At 48.0% G+C, this 24,669-nt stretch overlaps 10 protein-coding genes across 10 annotated transcripts; 6 read left to right on the plus strand and 4 right to left on the minus strand.

Annotated features, from left to right (window-relative positions):
• Positions 1–298: 298 nt before the first annotated feature.
• Positions 299–1,331, minus strand: N7455_007081 (uncharacterized protein; the record flags this gene model as incomplete). The annotated part of the gene is made up of 2 exons (XM_065605524.1): positions 299–804; positions 839–1,331. The coding sequence occupies 2 exons, from the start codon at positions 1,329–1,331 to the stop codon at positions 299–301; spliced, it is 999 nt and encodes a 332-aa protein (XP_065461378.1).
• A 1,002-nt stretch (positions 1,332–2,333) lies between these two features.
• Positions 2,334–4,187, minus strand: N7455_007082 (uncharacterized protein; the record flags this gene model as incomplete). Its single annotated transcript, XM_040961309.2, has 7 exons — positions 2,334–2,506; positions 2,599–2,843; positions 2,895–2,956; positions 3,060–3,454; positions 3,511–3,842; positions 3,936–4,061; positions 4,111–4,187. The coding sequence occupies 7 exons, from the start codon at positions 4,185–4,187 to the stop codon at positions 2,334–2,336; spliced, it is 1,410 nt and encodes a 469-aa protein (XP_040808228.2).
• A 70-nt stretch (positions 4,188–4,257) lies between these two features.
• N7455_007083 (tetratricopeptide repeat protein) lies at positions 4,258–4,932 on the plus strand (the record flags this gene model as incomplete). The annotated part of the gene is made up of 2 exons (XM_040961317.2): positions 4,258–4,754; positions 4,812–4,932. 2 exons carry the CDS (start codon positions 4,258–4,260, stop codon positions 4,930–4,932), a joined length of 618 nt encoding a protein of 205 aa, XP_040808222.1.
• A 1,338-nt stretch (positions 4,933–6,270) lies between these two features.
• N7455_007084 (uncharacterized protein) lies at positions 6,271–7,445 on the plus strand (the record flags this gene model as incomplete). Its single annotated transcript, XM_065605525.1, has 4 exons — positions 6,271–6,898; positions 6,974–7,188; positions 7,244–7,336; positions 7,407–7,445. The coding sequence occupies 4 exons, from the start codon at positions 6,271–6,273 to the stop codon at positions 7,443–7,445; spliced, it is 975 nt and encodes a 324-aa protein (XP_065461379.1).
• Positions 7,446–8,149: 704 nt separating this feature from the next.
• Positions 8,150–8,884, plus strand: N7455_007085 (uncharacterized protein). The gene is made up of 2 exons (XM_040962352.2): positions 8,150–8,356; positions 8,417–8,884. Exons 1-2 carry the CDS (start codon positions 8,210–8,212, stop codon positions 8,840–8,842), a joined length of 573 nt encoding a protein of 190 aa, XP_040807202.2. The 5' UTR covers positions 8,150–8,209; the 3' UTR covers positions 8,843–8,884.
• Positions 8,885–9,435: 551 nt separating this feature from the next.
• N7455_007086 (aldo/keto reductase family protein) lies at positions 9,436–10,717 on the plus strand (the record flags this gene model as incomplete). The annotated part of the gene is made up of 3 exons (XM_040962359.2): positions 9,436–9,666; positions 9,725–10,157; positions 10,237–10,717. The coding sequence occupies exons 1-3, from the start codon at positions 9,615–9,617 to the stop codon at positions 10,715–10,717; spliced, it is 966 nt and encodes a 321-aa protein (XP_040807200.2). The 5' UTR covers positions 9,436–9,614.
• A 518-nt stretch (positions 10,718–11,235) lies between these two features.
• N7455_007087 (C2H2-type zinc finger protein) lies at positions 11,236–12,598 on the plus strand. The gene is made up of 2 exons (XM_040962354.2): positions 11,236–11,865; positions 11,944–12,598. The coding sequence occupies exons 1-2, from the start codon at positions 11,319–11,321 to the stop codon at positions 12,573–12,575; spliced, it is 1,179 nt and encodes a 392-aa protein (XP_040807204.2). The 5' UTR covers positions 11,236–11,318; the 3' UTR covers positions 12,576–12,598.
• A 1,503-nt stretch (positions 12,599–14,101) lies between these two features.
• Positions 14,102–18,637, minus strand: N7455_007088 (chromatin-remodeling ATPase CHD1; the record flags this gene model as incomplete). Its single annotated transcript, XM_040962357.2, has 2 exons — positions 14,102–14,225; positions 14,277–18,637. 2 exons carry the CDS (start codon positions 18,635–18,637, stop codon positions 14,102–14,104), a joined length of 4,485 nt encoding a protein of 1,494 aa, XP_040807205.2.
• Positions 18,638–19,705: 1,068 nt separating this feature from the next.
• On the plus strand, positions 19,706–22,220 carry N7455_007089 (uncharacterized protein; the record flags this gene model as incomplete). Its single annotated transcript, XM_065605526.1, has 7 exons — positions 19,706–19,725; positions 19,787–19,908; positions 19,976–20,365; positions 20,422–20,583; positions 20,636–20,732; positions 20,801–21,892; positions 21,944–22,220. The coding sequence occupies 7 exons, from the start codon at positions 19,706–19,708 to the stop codon at positions 22,218–22,220; spliced, it is 2,160 nt and encodes a 719-aa protein (XP_065461380.1).
• A 1,251-nt stretch (positions 22,221–23,471) lies between these two features.
• On the minus strand, positions 23,472–24,118 carry N7455_007090 (uncharacterized protein; the record flags this gene model as incomplete). The annotated part of the gene is made up of 4 exons (XM_065605527.1): positions 23,472–23,555; positions 23,604–23,662; positions 23,866–23,926; positions 23,990–24,118. 4 exons carry the CDS (start codon positions 24,116–24,118, stop codon positions 23,472–23,474), a joined length of 333 nt encoding a protein of 110 aa, XP_065461381.1.
• Positions 24,119–24,669: the final 551 nt, after the last annotated feature.

Raw genomic sequence — 24,669 nt, forward strand, 5'->3', positions numbered from 1 at the left:
ATGCTGTATGGGGGTTTTTTTTCGTTATTAGTTATAGTTGCAAAAGGTGACTAGAGAGATTCTTATACTATATCTATGGACTATAAAACGTCAACAAAAGAACGGATGAGCCTGCACTTCTTCAAATGAGAGGCGGGAGCTGGCGTCGTAAGTCAAAAGACTCTTAAAAAGGTCATATATGTTCTGTAAATCTGATGGAAGTGGCGTTTTGTCTCCCATTTTGTAGCCTCGTTCGACGAGGGGCTTTTGTAGGTTTCTAACGCGCTGCTTCAAGGAGAGCCGGTTGACTTTCAAACGCCTACCTTGGGCTTCTTTCGAAGTCCCAGTTTTTCCAGAGGCCCTCAGGAGGTTTCCCAAGCATAGCCACCTGGTCCTTCATTGCATCGTTGTTCCATCCGAATAGCAACTTGAAAAGACTGTGGTCGGCGCAAAGTTCGTAGAGAAGACAACCAAATGCCCATTTATCAACCGCGAATGTAAGCTCACCGCCGAAGAGGATCTCAGGCGCTTTGTAGGGAACTGGTGTGATAATGGTGTCGGGGGGCTCGTGGTGATAGAAGGCAGCGCCGAGATCGATGAGAAGAATTCGCTCTGTGGCTAGACGGGCTTCTAGGGAAAGTATATTACAGGGGTCGACTGTGTATTCGGGAGCATTATTTCCCCTCAGTTGGCCGTCCAAGCGACGTACGTAATGCTTGATAGGTTTTCCTAAGCAGGCATACAGCTCCTCTTTAGTCCATTCGTCGAATGGTAAAAGTTGGTTGAGGATGTTAGATGTGTAGCAATATGGGTTGAAATTAAACGCTGAAACACAAGTCTCCACTCGATTAAGACTAACCTCCATGTGCGATGCCCAAAAGGTGCAGATACGCCAAAGCTTCTGCAATCTGGAGGCCAATGATACGAGGCCACTCCAACGAGTTGTAAGGCAAACCAGGCCTCCTAGCTAAGCGGCTACCCGCTACCGCGGTCACGACGCCCAAATGCTGGCTATTAGGGCCAGAAATAGTAAAGTGGTCTAGAAGCTGTATAACCAAATCGCGCCCTTTGTGATTCACTTTGGAGTTGGTGATGCCTTGTAAGATTCGGAGCTCCTTATAACCAGCAGAGGTGATGGCAGATAGGACTTTCAGAGAGACATATTTGTTTTCTGATGTGTCCCTAGCGAGCCAGACGGTGACGGAACTTCCTGATCCTAGCTTATGAACGATTCGGTATCTTCCACATTTCAGGGTATCGCCGATGACGAGAGGATAGAGTCCACCCTCACAGTATCGATCTGGGTCCTCAGCGAATGTGGAGGGAGATGGAGCGTATGTTCGTGGAGTCATCTAACACAATATTGGGGCCAAGAAAACTTGAACTCCTGGAAGGAAATACGTATCAGAAGATGAGGGGCTGGAATGAAACTAGTGCGGGGGTACTTTCTCGCGCCAGTGCAATTAAATAGCAGCCCTAGAGAGCACACCTTTTCAAGCTTCCCTTCATATTCAATAACAAATAACTCGTTCAATAGTTCCAAGGTACACGGAGTGGTCAGATTGCTCCCCCTTCCACGAAGAATTCCGGATCCCTTTCGAGGTCTCCATCCTCATTAAACCACAATCTAGTAAACGCGTAATTATCTAACCCATCCAAAACCCAGTGCTGACGCTTGAATTGAACATCTATCCATGGTCCTTGAGATCTGTAACGGTATTTCATAACCATGTCTCTGGATTTCCGTCTATTAGCTACTAGCACTCATTTATGGCAATTTAGTCAAGATAGACTTACTGAACACAGGCGTAGGTAAAACCGTTGTCTTGGGCAATCTTTTGAATATGTTCGGTGATCCGAGATCTTTCTTCAACATAGCGAAAGTCAACCTCTCATCCGATGTATTCAACCTTAACTAGCTGGGCCATCACTATATCCTATTTGGGATAGAGTTGGAAAGACAATTTCGCAGATTCGGGGGAGAGACCAGGCAGAGAATCGGGGGTTACTGAACAACTTTGGATGATCACCTTTCATCCATGGCCAGTTTACCTAGCAATGCATGTCAGCTATTGCCAAGGTGGAGTTCATTGGTTTAAGAGGCAATCTTTTTTTTTTTTGCCTGCCCATGACCAAAATCAATCCCCAGATCACAAAGCGTTGTATCAATACCAAGAGCTAAACATGCACACTATCTTCCGTTCTCCTTCATTCCCCGAAGCAATTAGCACAGCATAATCATATTTCCTGCTCTCTCTCCTGGTTTCTCAATACAAAGGAACAGGGCTTTCCGACAGTAAGAAAATAGAAAGTAGAAAGTTGACTAGAATTCTAAGGGACCATTTGAACTATAATCAGAAAGCTGTCTTGCCAGTTTTGACCGTGGTTGGGCGACCACTTGCTCGAAAGACGCCCAGTGACCATTGGAGCAGGTTCATGTCGTCCCCCGAAGGCCCCACAAGGGAAACTACAACGGGTAGTTCTTCTGTTTCGCCCGTAATAACAGAGTGATAAGGAATTTGAGAGACTGGACAATTTAAGTAAATTGAGGATTCCCCGGGTGCAACGTATAGGCCGATCCAAAAGAAAAAGTTGAAAGAAAGACCTAAGAGGACTTACTTGGGATAGCCAGCTCAAGAGCTCCTAATATCGCCGCAAGGAATGTTGGTCGAATACCAGGTACATTTGGGTTGTTGTTGCCGGGATATTGGTTTCGATATCTTGGTTGGACTTTGTCGATATGCAAAGCAATGATAGTAGTTTTCGATTCATTCATGTAATAATCAACAAACCAGGCTTTGAAAACTGACAGCCGATTCATCATTTCCTCATGCTCCTGTAAAGTTACTTGACTTCCGAGAGTCCTATTTCTAGTAAGTATTGGACACGATTATCGAATGAGGCCGTATTCATACCAGTACCATTTCACGACTTCGGTCACAATGGAGCATGGCCGCGAATTGCCCGGTATCTTTGCCTAAAGTCGTCAAATGAGTGATAGGCCGAGTAATACCAGCCATGAAGCGTTGTCTATTATCATGCTTTAGCGAGAATTTCACCGGGCGCCTTTATCAACCTACATTGTAAAGGTACTGTTCCAAGTCCTTCTCCCCTACAGGGGATGCCTTTGCCCAGTCTTCCTTGATAGAGATTCTTCTGTGGGCACACTCTGTAGATTTGACCATGTCTTTGATAAAGTCATCCATCGCTTGCTCTTGGCTGGGGCTATTCTTGGGAATAAAATCCGTAGGATATAGAATTTCGACAGAAGATGCACTCGCCAATTCAGCCTTTGACTCGGGAGGATGCAGAGCACGCAAGATGTGAGGGAAGATCCCAAGATCCCTGCCCATCCATGCAGGAGTGTCAAATGCTGGCCAAGCTTTAACTAAACCCTTACCGGAGATAGAATTGGTCGATGGACGAAAGCTAAAGACTCCCACCTGAAACGCAGGGATTCGAGCACTACCCGTAGCTGCGTAATGTGTAAACTGGATTCTAAAGTACTAGCGGAATCAAGATTAGACCTACTATCACTGCAAATGGAAAAGTCCAACCAGTCATAAGTAGCAACAGCCGCAGCACTTGCACCGCTACTCCCCCCTGTGATCAGATAGCCATCACCTCGCGGATTGAATGGTGCTTGGTAGTCTACACTTTGCATGGGGTGCTCCATCATAGCAAAAGAACTTAGATGTACCTTCCCCACGACATGAACACCAGCATTCAGCAGTCTCATCACCACGTCTGCTGTGTCATTTCGAACTGAATACGCCTCGTAGTACGCACGGTTGCCGATGGATGTCTTTGTACCGCTGATGTGGTAATTGTCTTTGATGGCAACTCTCATACCGTGAAGTGGACTAAATATAGACATAAAAGTTAGCACAGGTTTGATGGATGATAGCAGTGCCAGCTGGTGTGTTGACGCAATCTCCAATCTGTCCAATACTTACAAAGGCGTCAGCTTTTCTTCAACCATGGAATCTGGAGCAATGACATTTTGCGTGTAAGATCTCGCAGGGACAGCTATTCCATGCGAACGATAGCCATTACCAGCAGCAGGAACTTGTTCAAAATTACTGTACTTAAAGGTTAGTCGAGTTTAGTGCGGTGCACGAACTTCCTTACTCATCCCCGTCTTCTGTGGGCCAAATTGCTTGTAGAAAGGCAAGCTGATGATCTTCATTGGCAACTAATTGAATCATATCCTGATATCAACACAGTGTTAAACATCTTTCTAGGTATTTTCAAGAACGAGGTTACACACCCGAGGCGATGGAATGCTACCGAATATCGCAGGAAAACATCGAACACATCATCATCAATAAGAGCCATCAAACAGAAAAACATGATAAGGAAATCGCCCTGCTCGCCGAGATTCACAACAATCTTGCCGGTGCGACAACAGAATACAATGATGCTGATACAGCCAAGAGTCATTTTCTCACATACAATAAAATGTTGAAGAATGAACACGAAGGCCAGAAGGACGTCAAAGATTCCAGACTCACGAGTTCGTTCTTCAATGTAGGAATGAGCTTCATGATGAAGGGAGAATTCGAGAACTCCATTGTATGGCTCAAGCAAGCGTTAACAGAAGCGGAACGACTTGTTGATGTTGAAAAGGTCAAATCAGCTAGGAGTCTGGCCTTGACAAATCTTGCTTTAGCGTATTGGCTTATGGACCGCCAAGAAGAGGCTTCTGAAAAGCTAAAAACCGCGCTCAAGGAAAGGGAGGACCTATTTGGTCCTAATGATCGCCAGTCTATGATGTGTGTATTTTTAAACTCAATTCAATAGCACGAAGAAGCATACTAACTGGCATGCAGTACTGGTCGGGTTTTATATGGCTTGGGAAATGTTCGACATAGTCAGGGTCTTCTTGACGAGAGTCTAGCCTATCATCAACGGGCTTTACTACACTTCAAGGAAACTGTTGGGAATAATTAGCGTCCCCACACATGGACATGTATATCAAAGTCCTTCAGCTTTAAGGCTGGCTCAGAAGGAACACTGCTCAGGGAGTTGTAGATAGTGCGTGCCTCCTGAAGACACGATTGCGAACTTTTCCTTTGCCCTTGTTGCTCCATCACAACACTCTTTAAGAAGTATGATCGCCCCTTCTCCCCAAGGTAGCACTGGTGCCGGTCAAATATTTTAATTGCTTGGTCTAGGAGCTCACTGCGCAATTATATTAGTCGTGGATTCCAAAATATCCCAGGGCGTTATATCAAACTAACACGACTTCTGTTGAATTCCCAATTCGATGGTAGTGCTCGGAAATTTTGAAACACGAGTTTCCAGTGCGATGGTGAGTCTTGATCCCGAGGTCACTATCAGAACAGAAGTCATCAAATCAAGTTACGTAACCCTCTCTCATCACTTGGGCACCTAGGCACATAGAACAAGCCATTAGACTACCAAAGTCTCTCCGGTATCAAAAACCACCGTAGTATGAAACCAGTAGTTATACACACACCTCACTCTCTAGTCATAGTATATAGCTTGTATCACACGTACGGCCCAAAAACACCAGAGCACGACCGGATTATGGCTGGCAGAGACCATCCATGCAAAACATGCACGCATAACTGCTCTTGGGATCATCGGGGCTGAGAAGTGAGGAGAGAGTTAATTGCTATGGAGTGAGATCTGCTACATAAGTAACATAACCTTACGAGGGGTGTCGGTGCAAATACAGAGTATTTTACCACTAGGCCACAACAAAAACTAAGGTTCCTGTTTATAGCCTAGGGAGGCTTGTATTGCGCTGTCAAGGGGTTGATGCCTGAGGCACTAACATGTTCAGCCTAAGGCTGCCACAACAAGTATGATCTCCTCGGGTTGAAGACAGCATATTGATATATAATGCTTATTTCTGTGATAATCTTTCAAAAACATGATTTACACGTGTCATAGGACAAGATATGGAAGATGATGTCGGAAAAGCAAAAGAGCAACTTTCCCCGCGGATGAACATTGGCACCTCCACAATTCGTCCAAAAGGGTAATGAAATCCACCCCCCAATCACGGGGAATATAACTCTTTACTATTGCATCTCCAAGCCTTCTGACATCAATGCAGTCGTACAATCAAACTATGTGGGGGTATCAGTTGTCAGCGTCGATTTATTTGCATTCTGGTTGGATATTTTTCACTACATGATACTCATAGTAACTATACCCCTCCATAACCTCGGACAACCGGCCCGCGAGGGGAATATAAGATGGCACCGTCCTACCTATCCAAATATTTGAATTAAACTTCCTCATCACATTCAATCCAACATGGTCGGCGTCCAAGTAGACAACCTCGCTGTCATTGACGGCCCCTTGACATCAGAGAATGCCACCCTCCTCCGCCCCTCAGAGCCAACCCTCCCCCTCGAAGAGCTCCGCAAACGATACGATGAGGACGGCTACCTCTTACTAAAAGGAATCCTCCCCCGCGAGGACGTTCTCGCCGCCCGCGATGCATACTTCTCCTCCCTGGAATCAACAGGAGTCCTCAAACCCGGCACAGCACCTGTCGAAGGTGTTTTCGACCCCGCCAAGAACCAGTCAGACTACCCTGGTATTGGGGCAGGAAATGTTGGCGGGAATGGCAAACCCGGTGGTGAGCGAGCAGCGGCTTTTGTTGACCTTGCCCTCGATGCACACTACCAGGACTGGTACGCGAACAAGCTCTGTAACCATCCCGCGCTGTATGATTTCATCGCGCGCTTCTCGGATTGGGGAAAGAATACATTGAGCTTGCGTCGTACGCTTCTCCGGAATAACCTCCCTGGTTCGAAGCCGATTGGGGTGCACTATGATCAGATCTTCCTCCGGTATGGAGATCCGACGAGTATCACTGCTTGGGTCCCCATAGGAGATATCAAGCTCAATGGGGGTGGATTGATCTACTTGGAAAATGGTTTGTTTTGGCCCCCTGTGTTTTGTTAAGGTTTCTTGGAGAAAACCTTGTATACTAATTGGATTTTCGCAACAGGTGACAAGATTGGAGTTGAAATGGAAGAAGGCTTCTTTACCAAAGCGAAGCAGGCTGGGCTGACCGATGAAGAGGCTAAGTCAGCTTTCAACTCCAACATGATGTCTACGGGCCTGCTATCAGAGTTCCCGACTGAATTCGCTCGGGAGCATGGTCGACGATGGATGGTGTCGGCGTATGAGGCGGGTGATGCGGTTTTGCACAAGCCTCATATGGTAAGTTCCTTATTCTTTACATGGAAAGCCTAATTTTACTGACCCTTTGTTCAAGATCCATGCTTCCACTGTCAACAATGATCCGGATAATGTCATCCGTCTTGCGACAGATCTACGGTTCTGCGACTCGTCCAAGCCTTATGATAAGGTAAGTTTTATTGAATATCTAACGTAAGCCTAAGCAATGAGAGACAGTGACTTATCCTTTTTTTTTACAGAGATGGACGAACTCTTATACGTTCAACGACGGCGTATAGGGTGTTACTGTAATAGAGCGAACATCAAGCCTAGGGTCAAGGGTGTTTTTGTTTTATAATGAACGGTTTTTTCGACGGTTTGAACATTGAAGTAGTCCATGAAAGCCTCCAATGACAATGTAATTTTTATTTTTGATAAGGATTTTTGGAAAACTGTTAAAAGGAACACGCTGATTCGGCAGAAGTTGCATAGGGGACAAGTTGAGACAGAAGAGTATGCAAGCATAAGACAGTATCACTCCCTCATTCCAGCCACTCTAGATTGTAGTTCCAGAGAGTCCTTTTGTCTTGGCAGAATCATTATGATCTAACAAGGGCGCACTTGATTCGCAGGAGAATTTGTCTCTGGAATGTGTTCTGTCATTGTTGGGGATCGACACAGGCCCCTGGATCCACGAAGGAACGCTTTGCTCAAGAAATCATTATTTTGATACAGTGTCAAAACAATTTAATAGACAGTCAACTCCTTAAGGCTCTCTCAGCTGAAGAAAACAATGTTTGAATTGATCTACAAAAAAAAAGTGGAAGATACACCAGGGGTATGAATATCAGCATTCAAGTACTATAAAGCCTCATTCCGAACGATAAAAGACTGGCACTGGCATTTCGGTAATTTCGGTAGCCCCCAAAATAGGGTCGCAGATCAGCCAGGCGTTGAATTTTATAACAGTCGTGACGCTTGAGATTTACCTGTTCCATATTAGCAGGACAGTGCCCAGTTTCAAGCACCCACTTTATCACAACATACGCTTGAATACAACAATATGCCACAAGTTATTCGAAGGGCATCATGGCTCTCAGTCCTGGTGGTGGCACTGCTGGCAGTGTCTACTGTCAACGCGCATCCAATCCACCAGACAGATGAAGCGATGGAAAAGGGACAAGCTAGCAAGCTTGAATCTCGGTCGCCGGTTAGTCACTCAGACATAGCAATGTGTCATTGAAAGAACACACTGCTAACAAAAACACAGAGACTTATTCCAGACACCCAGAAGTACGTCCATGACCTCTTGCAAGGGTTGGGCCTGCAAGCGCCAACCCCAACGGCAACTGCAACATCAACTCCAACCGCCACGCCCACTACCAGTGTGGAGACCAAACAGGAATTGGATGACATGAAGCCAACACAAACCACAAACATTATCTACTCTAGCTCCACCAGCTACACACCCACGTATAGCAGCAATGGGGCGGGATACACTCATACCGTGAAACACGTACACAGCAACAACAGACCAATCGAGAACGTCCAGATTGGGCAGGGTTGGAATGGGGATAAGAAAATTACAACCGAGGATATCCCTGTTGTCTTTGATACGTTGTATAGGGAGTTGGAGCATCGATTGAAGAATATGATTGACAGCTCTGATGAGATTGGATTGGATGGCTTCCTGTAATGAGGATGTTCAGTGTTACGAGTACAGAAGGAAATGATGGATGTTGATGTTGATTCTGGAAAATGTGAAATTAAAAGGCTATGCTTGTTTCTAATTTTATACTTCGTACTACTAGCTTGGATGTAATTCTATTTGTTTCTAGCAAAGACCTTCCCAACCATAATTGCAGTTATTTTACTCGAGACCGCAATGTTGATCATTACTATGATATCTTATGAAAAGGTGATAACCCTAGTTCTAGTTCCTAGTGCTGCTACACTTTGGTCATTCTCGAATTTGCGGCCATCCAGGCCAAATTATATGAAGTAGGCAGCTCCGCAGGAAAAGGAAATAAGATCGTCGAGACGAGAAATCCAGTGTAGCCACCTTCGCTAGACGACTTACCGATAATTAGCGATGCGCTGTAGTAGTAATAGCAGCTTGCAAGACATCAACACTTCGCCCTTATGGGGTTCAAAGCCAAACTCCCTTAACTCCGTTCGTTTTCCGGTCATAACTCCGAACATCAGCAGGACAACTCCGAAGGCTATGGCCGGAGAACACACGAGAAGTTCAGATTAAAAGTCATTATCATGAGGATTTACCTAGACGGACTTAGTGATCGCACGAAACTCGCGGTAACAACCTGGTAATATCCTTAACTGCGATTAATCTAACCCGACGGCGGGGCACTATCTTGAAAACCATAAAAGACCAACCCGCCACCAAGTTCGACATTCAACCAACTATCTCATTTCACTAAAGTTTCCCACCTCATCTTTTATATTTGATAATGCCTTCTCTACTTGGAAAGGAAGTCGGCCCTATTGGCTATGGCACCATGCGTACGATTCCCCCCGCAAACACCACAACTGGCGGACATTATGCTAACCATCAAATCAGGAATGACCTGGAACGCGCAGCCTCCTTCCCATGAGGTGTGCTTTGAGACACTTAACACTACCCTGGAACTGGGTGCCAACTTCTGGAACGCTGGCGAGTTGTACGGCACTCCAGAGTACAACTCTCTGCACCTGCTCAACAAGTACTTCGCCAAGTACCCTGAGAACGCAGACAAGGTTGTTCTCAGTGTCAAGGGTGGCTTAAAGAAGGGCGAGCTTGTCCCGGATGGCTCGGAAGAGAACATCCGTCGTAGCGTGGACGAATGTCTGCGTCTGCTTGATGGCAAGAAAAAGCTCGACATTTTCGAATGCGCGCGACAAGACTCTGCTTTCCCCGTTGAGGAGACCATCAACGTTCTCGCAGAGTATGTCAAGGAGGGCAAGATCGGAGGAATTGGATTGAGCGAGGTTGATGCCGAGACAATCCGCCGAGCGTATGTGTCTTTATTTTTGATTCTATGGTCTTGATGGGGGACTTCTTATAGACAAACTCAACTCTAACTGCTTCTCTAGACACAAGGTGCACCCAATTGCCGCCGTCGAGGTTGAAATGTCCTTATGGTCTACTGATATTCTCCAAAATGACATTGCCAAAACCTGCGCGGAGCTCGACATCCCCGTCATCGCTTACTCGCCACTTGGCCGAGGTGTTCTGACCGGAGCTGTGACCTCGCTGGCCGATATCCCCCACGATGATATTCGGCACCACATGTCCCGGTTCCAAGAAGATAACTTCAAACACAACCTGAAACTCATCAACGAGGTCAACGACCTTGCTACTCGCAAAGGTGTTGCTCCTGCTCAGATTGCATTGGCATGGATTCGGACCAAGAGTAACAAGCCCGACATGCCTACTATTATTCCCATTCCTGGCGGTACTACGAAGGACAAGGTGGTTCAGAATATGGGTGGTGCACAGGCGCTGACGGATTCTGAGATGGCTGAGATCGATGCGATTTTGGAGGAACACACAGTTTCTGGGCCTCGGTACTAGGAATTTCCTGCAGAATCTCTTTAGATTTATTAGACACAGATCATAGCAAATGAAAAATGTTTGTATGCCAATGGGTTGCTGTATAAGTCAGATCAAGTGTAGAAGAGTCAACATACAATCGCACATGTAGTTGGTGATTGTCAGTATTGCAAATTCATTAGACTCTGATCATCATGTAGTATGTAGGGCAGTTGAGGATATTTGGTGTTGTGTAATGTTCCATTGTATAGGGTGGGTAATGTGCATAGAGGGCAAAGGCAAGCTTACCATTGGGTTAGTGCGGTCCACCAATAAAGAGAGGAGGTCTGTGCATTAGTAAATAAATCAACACAGGGTCTTAGGAGATAATAGCTGGGATGAGAAAGACAATAAGCATGGTCAATCCATACATGTAAGAGCAATGGAGGAAGACAGAGAGAGAGGATGGTATTCAGTTGTGGCCAGCTCCGAATCAACCACGTGATCTAGCTTATACTCCTCGGCCGAAACACGTGATGTGATACGATAGCCTCCCTCGCGCGACATCTACGGCGTAGCTAATAGACGGATCCAATCTGTTTGTTGCCACTTCCCCTTTTCTGTACGAGCTATACCATCCACAATGGCTTCACGAGACTCTCCCGGTTCTCCCCTCTCCTCGGTGGGATCCCTCGAGACTTCAGATCATGAATCCATGAAACATGAAAGCCGCGCGCATTCGCCCTCGATGTCCAACTTGCCGCCCTCCAAGCGTCGTCGCACCGGCGTCGCGTCCTGGGACCGTCAGACTCCTCTCTCCTCTGCTCAAGACGAAATCCACCCACCTCCCTCCCCTACTGCCTCGATCTCCTCCGATAGCTCTGGCGATATTCCCAACTCCCCAAGCATCCTTAGCCTCCTTGGCACCAATCAAGAAGAAGACTACAGTGGCCAGAGTACCGACCAGGTCACTATCTGCCGATGGGATGGATGTAGTGCTGGCGACCTCGGCAACATGGATGGGTTGGTGCAGCACCTCCACAATGAGCACATCGGGAGCCGACAGAAGCGGTACTCGTGCGAGTGGAACGATTGCACCCGCAAAGGTCAAACCCATGCTAGCGCATATGCCCTTCGCGCCCATATGAGAAGTCACACCCGCGAGAAGCCATTCTACTGTACTCTACCCGGTACGTTGTGACCCAGACTCGAGCCCTCGAAACGGGGTATGATGTTGATAGATCTCGAGTACTAACAATGAATTACAGAATGTGACCGCAACTTCACCCGCTCCGATGCCCTGACCAAACATATGCGCTCTGTTCACGAGACTGACACCATGCGCCCAATTGACTCCATCTCAAAAGTCCACGGCACCCCGGGCAGCACCACCGGCACCCCAGCCTCGAAGCTGCAACGCATCCGCTTGAAGCTGACCCAGCCCAGGGAGCCGGGAACTGAGTCCGAACCACACACCGAAGCAATCACTATTGTTCCACACCCCGTCACAACCGACACACATGATCCCGAAGAGACCTCGATGCCAGAGTTTGGCCCGGAGCTCGACTTCGACGAACCGGAGCTCTCCCTACCCCCGCGCGAACTCTTCCGTCTCCTCCGTCGACAGATCGCGTGGGCTGGCAAGGAGGCTACACAGCTCCAAGCCGAGTGGGAGACAATTCGCCCACAGCGCGAGCGCGCATGGCGTGAGAAGGAAACTATCTTTGACGACCTCATTGACGCTGAGATTGGGCTGTTCAGTGCAATGGTCGGCTCGGTACCACCCGCACACTTGACGACTAGCCTTGAAAAGTTGCAACAGCAGCAGCAGCAGTTCCAAGATCAACAGGACCAGCTGGCGAAATCGGCAGAGGTGCCGACTGTCGAGGGCAGCACTTAGCCGGCGTATTCTCTTTCTCTCTTATCTATCCTTCTACTTTCCTCCTCCTTTTCTCCTCAACATTTTGAGGCCATGCTGGGTTAGCTTGGCCTCTGTTCTGCGTCGATTTGCAGTTACCGTTTCATTTGTTGTCCCCTCATATCCCGGCGTGCATGGTGTTGGTGAGTTGCGTTTTTTTTTTTTATATATTTGTATTTGCAAACCCAGGCAGAAGAGAGGTATTTTGCAACGGAATGTATGAATAGTCCTTTTTGTTTGTTTATTACTTTTTTTTGGTATGACTTGCAGGCCTCGCTCGCTCAATGACAGTTCACCACTATGGGTGGTCACTACAATTATATTGTCAATGATCTTTTTTTCGTCTTATATGGGCATTATAATGCAAAACTAGACAGAGGAGTCCATGCGACAGTCTTTAATAGGGATATGTATTGTCCTATGGGGCATCTTCATTTTCTTTTTATCACCCTGGGCATATATAAAACAGTCCTCTCCACACGCCTTCACACCCACCTAAAAATACATTGGAGTGTTTTTACATCTAACGTCCCTAATATCATTTCACGCCAAATATATTGGCTTGCGAGATTATTAAAGTCTTATGGCGTCTAGGACAAAGGCCACATGAGCGGCCGACTACTCTTGTACTTGTGATCTTAAATGGATGATTCATACTGAAGGCAAAAGGCCCTTGACTTACGTTGGTTCTAACTGAAAATAAAAAGCGGAATGTCAATAGCATGCTTCCACTGAATGATCACAGAAAGATTAAGGAAATAAATCGACGCCATGGCAGCCACTCCATAAGATACATGTGGTGAGAAAGAAAACAAACTGCCCTTGATCACGGATGCCTCCATAGGAAGAGTCCTGGTATGCTCACGACATACAAAGAAAAAGCAAACTAAAGCAAAGGGGATATGATATGATTGGCTCAATCCAGGTATAAAAAAAGACCACAGAGAGCCAGTCCAAAACTCCCCCATTAAAAAGAAAAAAGAAAAGAGAAAGAAAAGAAAAGAGACCCCCAAACACGCCATGCAGTGATCATCCAAGACCGTCGGTCATGCTCATTTTAGAAATTCTTCTTTCTGTGCTTTTGGGGCTCACACAAAGAAGTCGACGCCATTCGCAATGCCATGCAACTTGTTGCATCCATATGTACCTTCAACGAACAAAGAGCAAAAGAGAGGGATGGAGGCCACCTTGATGAGGACAGCTTAAGGAATTGTGCGAGATGTCGGAAGATGACAATAACAACGACTGCAAAACCTCGAGTCCAATGCAAGAATACCGGAATAACGTAGTCCAACATTGGGAGTGGGAACATTGTAGAGGGAGGAGAGGGAGCAGAGATTGCAAAGAAATACGCTGAGTGTCTATCATCAAAAAGAACAAAAAAGAAAAAGGATAGGTAGATATATGATATCAGAAACGCTGAACATGCATGTCATCAAACCGTGCTAAAGTGAAGTTGAACTGAAACAAAGAACACCTGTACCCATTGTGCCCATGAGATAGGGAACTCAAGCCGAGCTGCCATTGGGGGCCTTGGAAGCTTTACTGGCCTCCATGACCTTATTGAACATCTGCTGCAGCTTAGCACCACTAGCGTCTTTGTTTGGCCAGTAGTTGAGTGAAACGTAATCCCTAGAAGTCAAGTCAGAATGTGAGATTAATGTGACAGAAGAGAGAACATACCATAGTCGGACCTCCAAGGAGGGCATCGATTGCGAGCCCTCCAGAGTATTGCGAATGAATTCTCCGATCTTCACAAGGGTAAGACGGAGTTTCTGGGCCCGCTCGTTCTTGCTTGGGTAATTTTTCGCAGTGATCATTGACACTTGCTTCAAATTGGCAACAATAGGCTTGAAGAACATGAACGCCATGTCTTCTTTATTAGAACCGCCATTCTCATGACCTTTGCGGCGACGAAGCTCGTCATTAGAGGCGTCAGACAGACGATGGCGTGGACGATCAATATCAAGACCAGACCGGGGACGAGAGTCATGGCTAGGAGTACTATGACGGTCTCCCTCCCGGCTGCCATGCGTGTGAGGGCGGGGCCGTGATCGATCAGATTCACGGTGGCCCTTGCGGGGATTCTCAGGCCTGCGAGAACTGGAGGGTGCCGGAGAGGCAGAGACACTGCCACTACCGGAAACCCGTGAGCCACGCTTATTGTTGCGGTGGTGATTGTCGACTGCCCTTCTTGCTGTAGCATTGTTATTGAACTTGTTTCTCAAAACAGACATGAGGTATTCAGCTCGTCGAACAAGGTGGACAGCGCCCGGTGATTTTGTTGCCTTCTCCTCGGTCTGCAGGCGTTGTGTCTTTCGCTCCACTCGGTGTTCCTCAAGGAAAAATTTATCACCGAGGCCAAGCTCAGTGTCATCGCGAATCTGGGTCCACGCACCGAACCCATGGCGTGCGATACCAACAAGAAGCATTCCGTCTTCACGTGCACCCCACTGGCAGCTGTAGTCCGCCAATTTGGTAGCCTCGGGGAGCCGGAATGTTCTGAAATCAGGCAATGATTTGATGATGCCTCGGATAAGGCGCATATCCGGCGGACGCTCCACGATAGTCCATGCGTTGAGTCGCTTGACACCGTGGTGGTCGAACAAGACGGCCTTCTGCTCTTTCTTCGTCGGGTTCCTACCTGATTGTTTCATGGCCTCTAATTGATCCAGACTTGCTTGGACAAGTGAGTTTGCCTTGTCGGTAATTTCATGAAGAGCATCACGAACGGTGCCCCGATCACGAGTTTGTAATCTGGCATCCTCGAGGATAAGATCTTCAGAGTCATCCAGATCGCCGTAGCGAAGGAAAGCTCGAGAAAGCGCACGGTATTCCTTTTCTCCCAGGGGGCGCTTGGGATCCAATGAGGCACTCTCTTCCTCGCCATCGTCGATGTTGACTTGAGCCCTTGCGAGGCGTTTCGCTTTGCGTTCCTCTCGTGAATCTGTCGTGTCCGTGGGGGCGTGACGCTTGCGGGGTCGATTTTGCTCAATGACTTCAGCGAGATAATGGTCATCATCTTTGCGCTTTTCCTCGGCCTTGAGCACTTCGAGCTGTTCCTTGGGAATGATATCGTCCCAGGTGAGATCGTCAACTTTGATGTCGACGAAGTCGAACGCTTTCAAAAATTCCTCACCACCGTCGGCTTGGATTTGCTCGGCCTCTTCAGTCTGGTGTAATTCTGCGTTTGCAAGGACGGAATCGATATCAAGCTGCTCTAGTTTCTTCTGGTTGTCGGTTTGCTCGAACATCTTCTGACCGCGGCGCTTGAGGATCCGAGAGATATCGTCTGTGGAATTAGGCTCGGCAACCACGCGAGCCATCTTGTTTTGCATCTCCGAGGCTTCTTTGTCTGTGACACCACGCTGGATGGTAATGAACTCGAGCAAGAGCTTGTTGCGAGCTCGTTCAATGACTTCTTCCTCGATCGTGTCCTTAGAGACAAGGCGGTAAACGCTCACGGGTCTTGTTTGACCGATTCGATGAGCACGCGCCATAGCCTGCAAATCAGCCTGGGGGTTCCAATCCGAATCAAACAGAACGACAGTGTCTGCAGTCATAAGGTTGATACCGAGACCACCTGCGCGGGTTGAGAGAAGGAATGCAAAGTCGGTGCTGCCAGGAGCGTTGTAATGCTCAATTGCCAAGCGACGGGCGGCAGACGGGATAGTTCCATCAAGTCGTTGATATTTATAACCACGGTACTCCATATACTCACTCAGGATGTTAAGCATACCAACCATCTGACAGAAGATCAAAACTCGATGGCCATCAACGCTCAACTTGCGGAGGAGTTGATCCAGAAGCATCATCTTTCCACTGCTGGTGATCATGGCTCGAAGGATATCTTCTCGACGACTGCTGCCTTCCAGAATCTTTGCTTCTGCGTTGGGGAACATGAATGGGTGGTTGCTAGCCTTTTTCAATTCCATCATGATGTTCAGAAGAGACTGCTTCATTCCCCTGTTCCCGTCGTTCAGCGCAGCGTAATTTTTCGTTAAGATGTTCTTGTAGTATTCCAATTGGACATCGGAGAGCTCCACTCGAATAATCTTCTCAGTCTTCGGGGGAAGATCCGACTCAACCTTGGACTTAGTACGCCGCAACATGTAAGGCTGAATGGCGTTTGTTAACTCCGCAAGTTTTTGAGATGCTGCCTCGGCATTCAAATCCATGTCGACGTCAACTTCAATGAGGCCCGGGTTGAGGAAATCCATTAGTGCTGAAAGCTCAGCAAGGTTGTTTTGGATTGGAGTACCGGTGATCAAGAGGCGTGCCTGGCATTTCCATTCGAATAACTTTATATAAAGTTGTGAGTCGCGATTTTTGAGACGGTGTGCTTCATCCACTGCCATGAATTGCCACTTGAATTGGCCGAGGAACGGTGAATCATTCATTGCATACTCGTAAGTTGTCAACAGAACATGGAACTTTGGACGTTTGGGATTGCCATCGACCATCAATTCATAATCGCGCAAAACGGAGCGCGCCTTTTCACTACCGTTGTACACAACGTAGTTCAGGTCCGGTGTCCAGTGGTCAAAGGTATCAGCCCATGCTGGCATAGTAGACAGGGGAACGATGACAATGAAAGGCCCTTGCTGCCGCCTGACATGGCGCATCCAGTTGATAAATGAAACGGTTTGTACCGTCTTTCCGAGACCCATCTCATCTGCCAAAACCACATTGCGACCTCTGACCCAGTTGAAAGCCAAGAAGTTGAGACCTTTGACTTGGAAGTCCTTGAGTTCTCCATTCTGCAAGAAACTAGGGGTGCCGTGGATGGGTTCGAAGGATTTACGTGTGGCAACATTTATCTCGTTCTTGTCGGAGATAGGTTGGCGAGCAGTGCGGTCCAAAAACCGATCGATCTCACGCTGTGCGATCTCACTAACCAGGTCTTCGGGTTCCCAAGTACAGGAATCGTAGAAGAGACGTTTCCATTTGACAAGGTATTCCGTGGTGCCATCGTCACCATCACGTACACCGATGACTCGTTCAACATTTTTGTAGTCCTCTATGGCCTCGACGTCTCGTTCGCGATCGAGATTCCACTTTTCGCGGTCTTCAGGAGGGGCGTCGACACTATACTGCAACCGAATATCCTCATTGAGCACCTTCCGAACATAATTATCCACGCGCCGCGTGCTGCGGAAGTTGGAAATAGATTCATTGCTTTCCCATGTAGCATGATAGTGTGATTTATCTTGCCACTTGATACAAAACTCAAAGTCATTGCGGTCGAGATCATGAGATTTTGGGTCGATGCCCTCCTTGAGGCGGTGATTCAAGACGACATCGACAGCAGGGCGAGTGTCCTCCACATAACTCTCCGCCCAGTAGTTTGGTGGAAGATCCTCTGGGTCTTCTTCAAACATGGCTTCGTCTTCCTCATCATCCTCGTTGTAATTTGACACCTTCTTAGCAGTCCGCGTTGAGAAGCGAACCTCGCTCATTGAAGGTTCATAGCTAGCAGTTTGTTGGAGACGTCGCCTTCTCGCTTTGCTAGCACGAGCACTCTTTCCACCATACTCATCACTGTCCGACTCGGATAGTGACGACACAGTAGCCGATCGGGAGGCCTTAGATGGTTGTTGGGATGCATCTTTGCGCCGACGCTTGGTGCGTGGTGCAACATCATCTGAGTCTGAATCTGATGAGTCGGCGAGATGGCGCGTCGTACGGGCACGACCACTTCGTCGAAGTCCATATAGATCGGGATTTTGTCTAATCAGGTCGGTTTCGCTAACCAGTGACGATTTGCGCTTCGCACCGCGGTCGGGGTGAGGGGATGAAGAGTTTTCACGGCTGTATGTGTTGGCGTCATAATCGCTGTTGTCCTCCGCCACGTCCTCATCTTCCGCATCTGAATCCGCAGACGCGCCGTCATATGAGTCGTCCGCGGCATCGGGTTCGGGAGAGGACTCGGAGACGGGGTGGGACTCCATGGGTTCGGACGGACTGCGTTCACGTTGGGTTACCGCATCGCCATTCGCGTGGGTATCGTCGGCGACGGGCGAAATAGGGTAGCCGTTAGACATCGTCGAGGTAGAAGGATGTTCTTGAGCAGATGGGATCACCATGCCAGAGGCTATTACCGAGGGGCAGTCAGCATTGAAGCTCGATTTAGGCTAGGAGAGGCATGAAAGAGACAGGGACGGGTAAAACAATGGCACGCGACCCAAATTGCGGTCAAATAGAGCCTAAAACCTAGCAGAATGGAACAGGATATTGACTTTGATGAAAGAGTATGTTTTTTGATAACGGGTGGGATGGACGCGGCCAGGCTGGAAGCCCAAGCAATGGACAGATTGGTACACACAACCAGACTCGGAGAATGCAATGACACGCTGCTTGATCGATAACAGGTGAAAACTGTCCCGATCGGAACAGAATAGAGGGATTCAAGGATTCGTGCAGTGGGTCGACAGGCGCGGAGAAGTACCGCGGCGAAGGCTTCGGTCGGCACGTCTGTGCTTGAGGAAAAGATTAAATCACTTACACTCCATAGCGTGGTGACCCCGAAAGCGGGGGATCTGTCGATCAATGTGGGAAAGTAAATGGTGGGGGGGAGGCGTGAGCTTGGAATCTTGGGGGAGGAGGAGACGAGAGACTTGGAAGAACTAAGAGATGGGGACTGACTGGAGGGTTTGCTTCGGTTTGGTTTGCAGGGAAAGTCGACACCAGATCCATCAGGCATCAGTTGACCTTGACCTTATTGGGCCTAGCGTATTCGCTTGGCGCCTGACACGGTCTCATCACGTGGCTTACGGAGCTCGGATAAACCACCAACCCGAGGTCAGGCCAGCAGCCAATCACCGCCTTGATATATAAGTGACGCAGCTGTGGCCTAAGGCATCACAGCCCACAGAAAGCAAAGTGCATTCAATTCTGCCGCCCCTCGTTCATTGATAGTAGTGTTTCTTCCTGTCATATTTCTAATCGAGTCTGCGCAGAGATACTTGGTGCTTTTGCTGAGCCCGGTTCATTTACCTGCGACAGCGCTTATTCCGCCAATTCGAACCCTCCACCCCTCCTCCACTTGGTGCTGATTTTTTTTTTTCACTCCGCTTCATATACACGGTTTCTTTGAACCACATCCGCCCACCATGTCTGAGAAGCTTACTCGGTATGTTTCTAGCGTCTTTGAAGTGTCATATCACTAGCTAACAATATATTTCTCTCTATAGTATTGCGATCATCAACAGTGACAAGGTTCGTCGCGAAATACCCCCACTAATAGGATTTTCTCCCCGGTTCATGAATGCCTGGCTCACACCACATCTTTCCAACTTTACAGTGCAAACCGAAGGTACGCGATTCGATGTGATATTTCATGGTGTTCAGGGAGGCTAATTAGTTATAGAAATGTCGTCAAGAGTGCAAGAAGTCTTGCCCTGTGGTCCGCACTGGCAAGCTTTGCATTGAAGTCGATTCCACTTCGAAGATCGCCTTCATCTCCGAGCGCCTGTGTATTGGTTGTGGTATCTGTCCCAAGAAGTGCCCATTCGGAGCCATTCACATCATCAACTTGCCTACCAACCTCGAGACTCAAGTCACCCACCGCTACTCGGCCAACAGCTTCAAGCTTCACCGACTTCCCATGCCCCGTCCCGGTCAGGTTCTCGGTCTGGTTGGAACAAACGGTATCGGAAAGAGTACCGCGCTGAAGATTCTCAGTGGCAAGCTGAAGCCTAACCTCGGTCGTTATGAGAACCCTCCTGACTGGGAGGAGATCCTGAAGTACTTCCGTGGTTCCGATTTGCAGAGTAAGCAGCATACCCCAAGTACCACGGTTTCTATTCGACGTTGCTAACAGTGGTAGACTACTTCACCAAGATTCTGGAAGACAACCTGAAGGCAGTTGTGAAGCCTCAATATGTCGATCAGATTCCCCGTGCTGTGAAGGGACCTATTCAACAGGTTCAGCAGCTCATCTCGGCGCGCGCTGCGCTGGGTAACGAGGAAGAGATCATGGACGTTCTCGGTGCGTTTCCGTACTCCAATATTTCGGAATTCAGTTGCTAATATTCGTCCAGAGCTGAGACAAGTTGCGCACCGTGATATCGGTCACCTTTCCGGTGGTGAGCTTCAGCGTTTTGCCATTGGTCTGGTTTGCGTGCAGAAGGCCGACGTGTATGTTCTTCGTTCATTATATATACATGTCATGGAGTCTTGTCCGTTACTAATACTGCTTGATATAGGTACATGTTCGACGAGCCTTCCTCATATCTCGATGTTAAGCAGCGTCTGGCTGCTGCCCGTACGATCCGCAGCCTCCTCCGCCCCGATGACTATGTCATCGTTGTCGAGCACGATTTGTCCGTCCTCGATTACTTGTCCGACTTCATTTGCGTGTTGTATGGTCGTCCTGCTGTCTACGGTGTCGTCACCCTGCCTTCTTCCGTCCGTGAGGGTATCAACATCTTCTTGGATGGTCACATCCCTACCGAGAACCTGCGATTCCGTGAGGAATCTCTCACCTTCCGTCTTGCCGAAGCCGGCGAGGAGTTCATTGCGGACAAGGATCGTGCCTTCGCCTATCCCGCGATGGAGAAGACTCTGGGCGACTTCCACCTGAAGGTTGATGCCGGAAAGTTCACCGACTCCGAAATTGTCGTCATGATGGGTGAGAACGGAACTGGAAAGACCACTTTCTGTAAGATGCTTGCTGGTGCATTGAAGCCCGACGGCCTTATCTCTGTCCCCAAGATGAACATCAGCATGAAGCCCCAGAAGATTACCCCCAAGTTCACGGGTACCGTCCGCCAACTCTTCTTCAAGCGCATCAAGACTGCTTTCCTGTCTCCTCAGTTCCAGACCGATGTCTACAAGCCCTTGAAGATGGATGACTTTATCGACCAGGAGGTTCAGAACTTGTCCGGTGGTGAATTGCAGCGTGTCGCTATTGTCTTGGCTCTGGGTATGCCCGCTGATATCTACCTGATTGACGAGCCCAGTGCCTACCTGGACTCTGAGCAGCGTATTGTCGCTGCTCGTGTCATCAAGCGTTTCATTATGCACACCAAGAAGACCGCTTTCATCGTCGAGCACGATTTCATCATGGCCACCTACTTGGCTGATCGTGTCATTGTCTTCGACGGCCAGCCATCCGTGGACGCTCGTGCTCAGACGCCCGAGTCTCTGGTCGGTGGTTGCAACCGGTTCTTGAAGAGCTTGGATGTCACTTTCCGTCGTGACCCCAACAGTTACCGCCCCCGTATCAACAAGTACAACAGTCAAATGGACCAGGAGCAGAAGCTGGCAGGCAACTTCGTAAGTTTTCTACCTCATCGGTGGATACTGTCAATTCCATTTATAAATGCTGTGCTAACTATATTCAACAGTACTTCTTGGAAGAAGAGAACTGAAAAGGGCGTCCACAACGAGCATCGTCGCCGCCATCACAAACATGATGGCCGCGACTATGAGCAGCGGCGCAACAGGCGCCGTGGCGATTGGAAGATCATGTGGTTAATGGGGATCCCAGGCGTATGCAGAGCCTCGGCGGTTCAGGGCAAGGGATTCCGTCACCGCGCCGGGCCCTCTTCCGGTGCCGATGACGGTCTCTCGGACGACGATGGCGATGATGACGATTTAAATGGCAACAGTGACCCCGACTAGACGGTAGTGACCTGCTTCACACCTGGTATCCTTGGTCTAGTACGCTCATTTACTTCTGCGACCTGTTGCCATTCGTCAGTCTATCAACAAATGCCTATGTCGTTATTCGCCTTGCAACCTGCCTTGATTTGCTCTGGGTTTGTATATTTTATCCAGAGCCATCGGCCCCCGGTTGGGAACACATGTCTACAGATCTTCCACTAGCACCTGTTAAATTTTAATGGTGGATTGGGTTCGGCATGGCTTATTGTTCCAACGGAGTTCTTATGTTTGCATTAGGTTGGAGGGTTTGGGTTCCAAAAAAAAGCTCTTCCATGAATTTTATGATTTATTTACAGATGGATGTCGCGTCGGAATGGATTGGTGATGAGGTTGTTTTCAGACCGGGGATGGCATGAAATAGGTGACTGCTGAAAAGCTGCCAGGTTCATTGCCTCTACGTCGTGTAGATAGATAGTTTTCAACCCATTGTTGTGCAGATGCTCAAAAATCTCTTTTTAAACAATAGTCGGCTGCTTATGCGGCCCTGTCATGTTTTTTTTTAGATGTCTTTTTAGATGTATACGAAGGCGGCAAAAAATCTTACGTTGTGAAAGAGACTTTTCTATCTGTAACCTTTGATTCATCTTGAGGTCAATTTCTTTTGACCTCCAAATCTCATTCCCTTCAAAGCCAGGTATTAATAGTATCTCTGGAATTTCCGCCATCCAAGATAGGACGGGCTTCATTTAGCTCGGGTAGAGAGCATGTACTGATTCAGCTTGATGATAAAGTACCGAAAATCAAACAGTTCTTGGGCGTATGGCCGGATTCTTGTACAAGCAACAAGCCATGCGAACCTTCTTTCGCGGAGCTGACTTAGTTGCTCAAGTGGTTCGTTGGCCATAGAGGGGATGGGTCGATATTCCGCCACTTCACTTGGTCAACTTTCGAGGAGAGATGGTATATCGCGGTTCATTCTCGTTTCCCTCCAGGATTGTTTGGGGCTAACGTCCACCCAACAGTCGAATGTCCTCTCTGAAGGCAGAGTGAAAGCACATGCCCTGGTAGTCGAAAACGTCGGCTGGACGCCCATATGGGCAGGTGTTCCGACAATGCCCAAGGTCATCCAGGCCGCTGTCTTTGTTTGGGGCACGGCTGGGGTCGGAGACAGAACATAGGTCATTTCTCCTCTTAGTGATTGATATATGAAATATCATACGGAGGCCGGAAACGAGAAGAACCAAGGAGGATGAACAAAGTATCTCCATGTCATAGGCCCTGGTGCATGTGCTGGATTTTTCCGTGAGAGGAGCCACCGATGTTGACATCGAAGGACTTGGCCTTAGCGACGAGCTAGTTAGTGGGTGTATCCCAAGGGTATAAAGGTAGCTGTGTTCTTACCGCGGAGGCTCTGAAAGTGCTAGGGGTACTTCTTAGATAGGCGAGCGAGAACGTATATACTTGTCTCAGTGAGGTCAAGGCGCTTAATCTCCTTAACGATCCCACGGATGATGAGGGCACAGGCTAGGGGTCGAACCAGCGGTAGGCGTATAGCGGGGTTGCTGAAGTAGTAACCGGAAGTCTAGGCCTTTTTAGAGAAGTTAGACAAGCTGACCATATCGAGGGGGAGGATATATTCTAATGATCGTGGCCTCAAACTTACCGGTGTCACCAACACTGCTCTGCACCTCGTCGACGACAAGGAGGACGTTAGTGCGAAGGCCCTAGAATAATGCAGGCGAGGCGTGGATGTTACCACCATTGGACTAGATAGGATGCGCTTTCACTGTAGTGACGGGGTTGTGGAATTCCGTAATGAGACGCTTAACCTCAATCAAGTAGCATTGCTTCTCAGCGGCGTTCTCCTGGGAGTGATTCTCCAGTGGGCACTTCAGCTGGGGTGAGTCCGCCAACATCGAGAGTATGTGCCCCAGTGATGAATTCAGTCGACGAGGTCTTCTTTATTCTTCTCATTTACTTGTGGCAACAGACATAGGAAAGAAGGCCCAAAAGAAGAGAAGATGGAAGAGGGAGAAGAGTAAGTGAGGAAAGAGGAAGACAATATTTATAGCAAACCCTAAGCGCAAACATCCAATGGTGTTATTTTCACATGCAAGACTGTCAGAATCTTATGAAATTAATGATATCTACTCAAAAGTTGGGTAGATGATCTCACGTTTTGAAGACAGCATGATAGGTACGGAACATACGCCTTGTTATACTCATTTCTAGAACTTCAATATATGTCAATAGTTTGGCTTTGCATGTCTGGGATTTCTTTTTAGTGCTAAATATATAAATCTATGTATATAAACAGACAATAAGTAGACAGTGGGTGGAGCAAGAAGTATATTGCTAAAGGAGAGAGCAGTCTCGCAGTCTACCATGAAGCCATTTATATAGCTTCGTGGGTACAAAGAGATAAAGCCACCTAGGGGTAAAGAGAGGTTTGATAGAATGACAAAGC

The sequence above is a fragment of the Penicillium solitum genome, assembly GCF_028829755.1.
Source record: "Penicillium solitum strain IBT 25940 chromosome Unknown utg000004l_segment0_segment0, whole genome shotgun sequence".
Lineage (NCBI taxonomy): Eukaryota > Fungi > Ascomycota > Eurotiomycetes > Eurotiales > Aspergillaceae > Penicillium > Penicillium solitum.

What these genes read in the sequence shown, in the direction of transcription:
- N7455_007085 (XM_040962352.2), top strand. Translation starts at nt 8,210, where the DNA reads ATGCCACAAGTTATTCGAAGGGCATCATGGCTCTCAGTCCTGGTGGTG. An exon ending in AGCTTGAATCTCGGTCGCCG is followed by an intron (nt 8,357 to 8,416) that starts GTTAGTCACTCA and finishes ACAAAAACACAG; the next exon opens with AGACTTATTCCAGACACCCA.
- N7455_007087 (XM_040962354.2), top strand. Translation starts at nt 11,319, where the DNA reads ATGGCTTCACGAGACTCTCCCGGTTCTCCCCTCTCCTCGGTGGGATCC. An exon ending in ATTCTACTGTACTCTACCCG is followed by an intron (nt 11,866 to 11,943) that starts GTACGTTGTGAC and finishes AATGAATTACAG; the next exon opens with AATGTGACCGCAACTTCACC.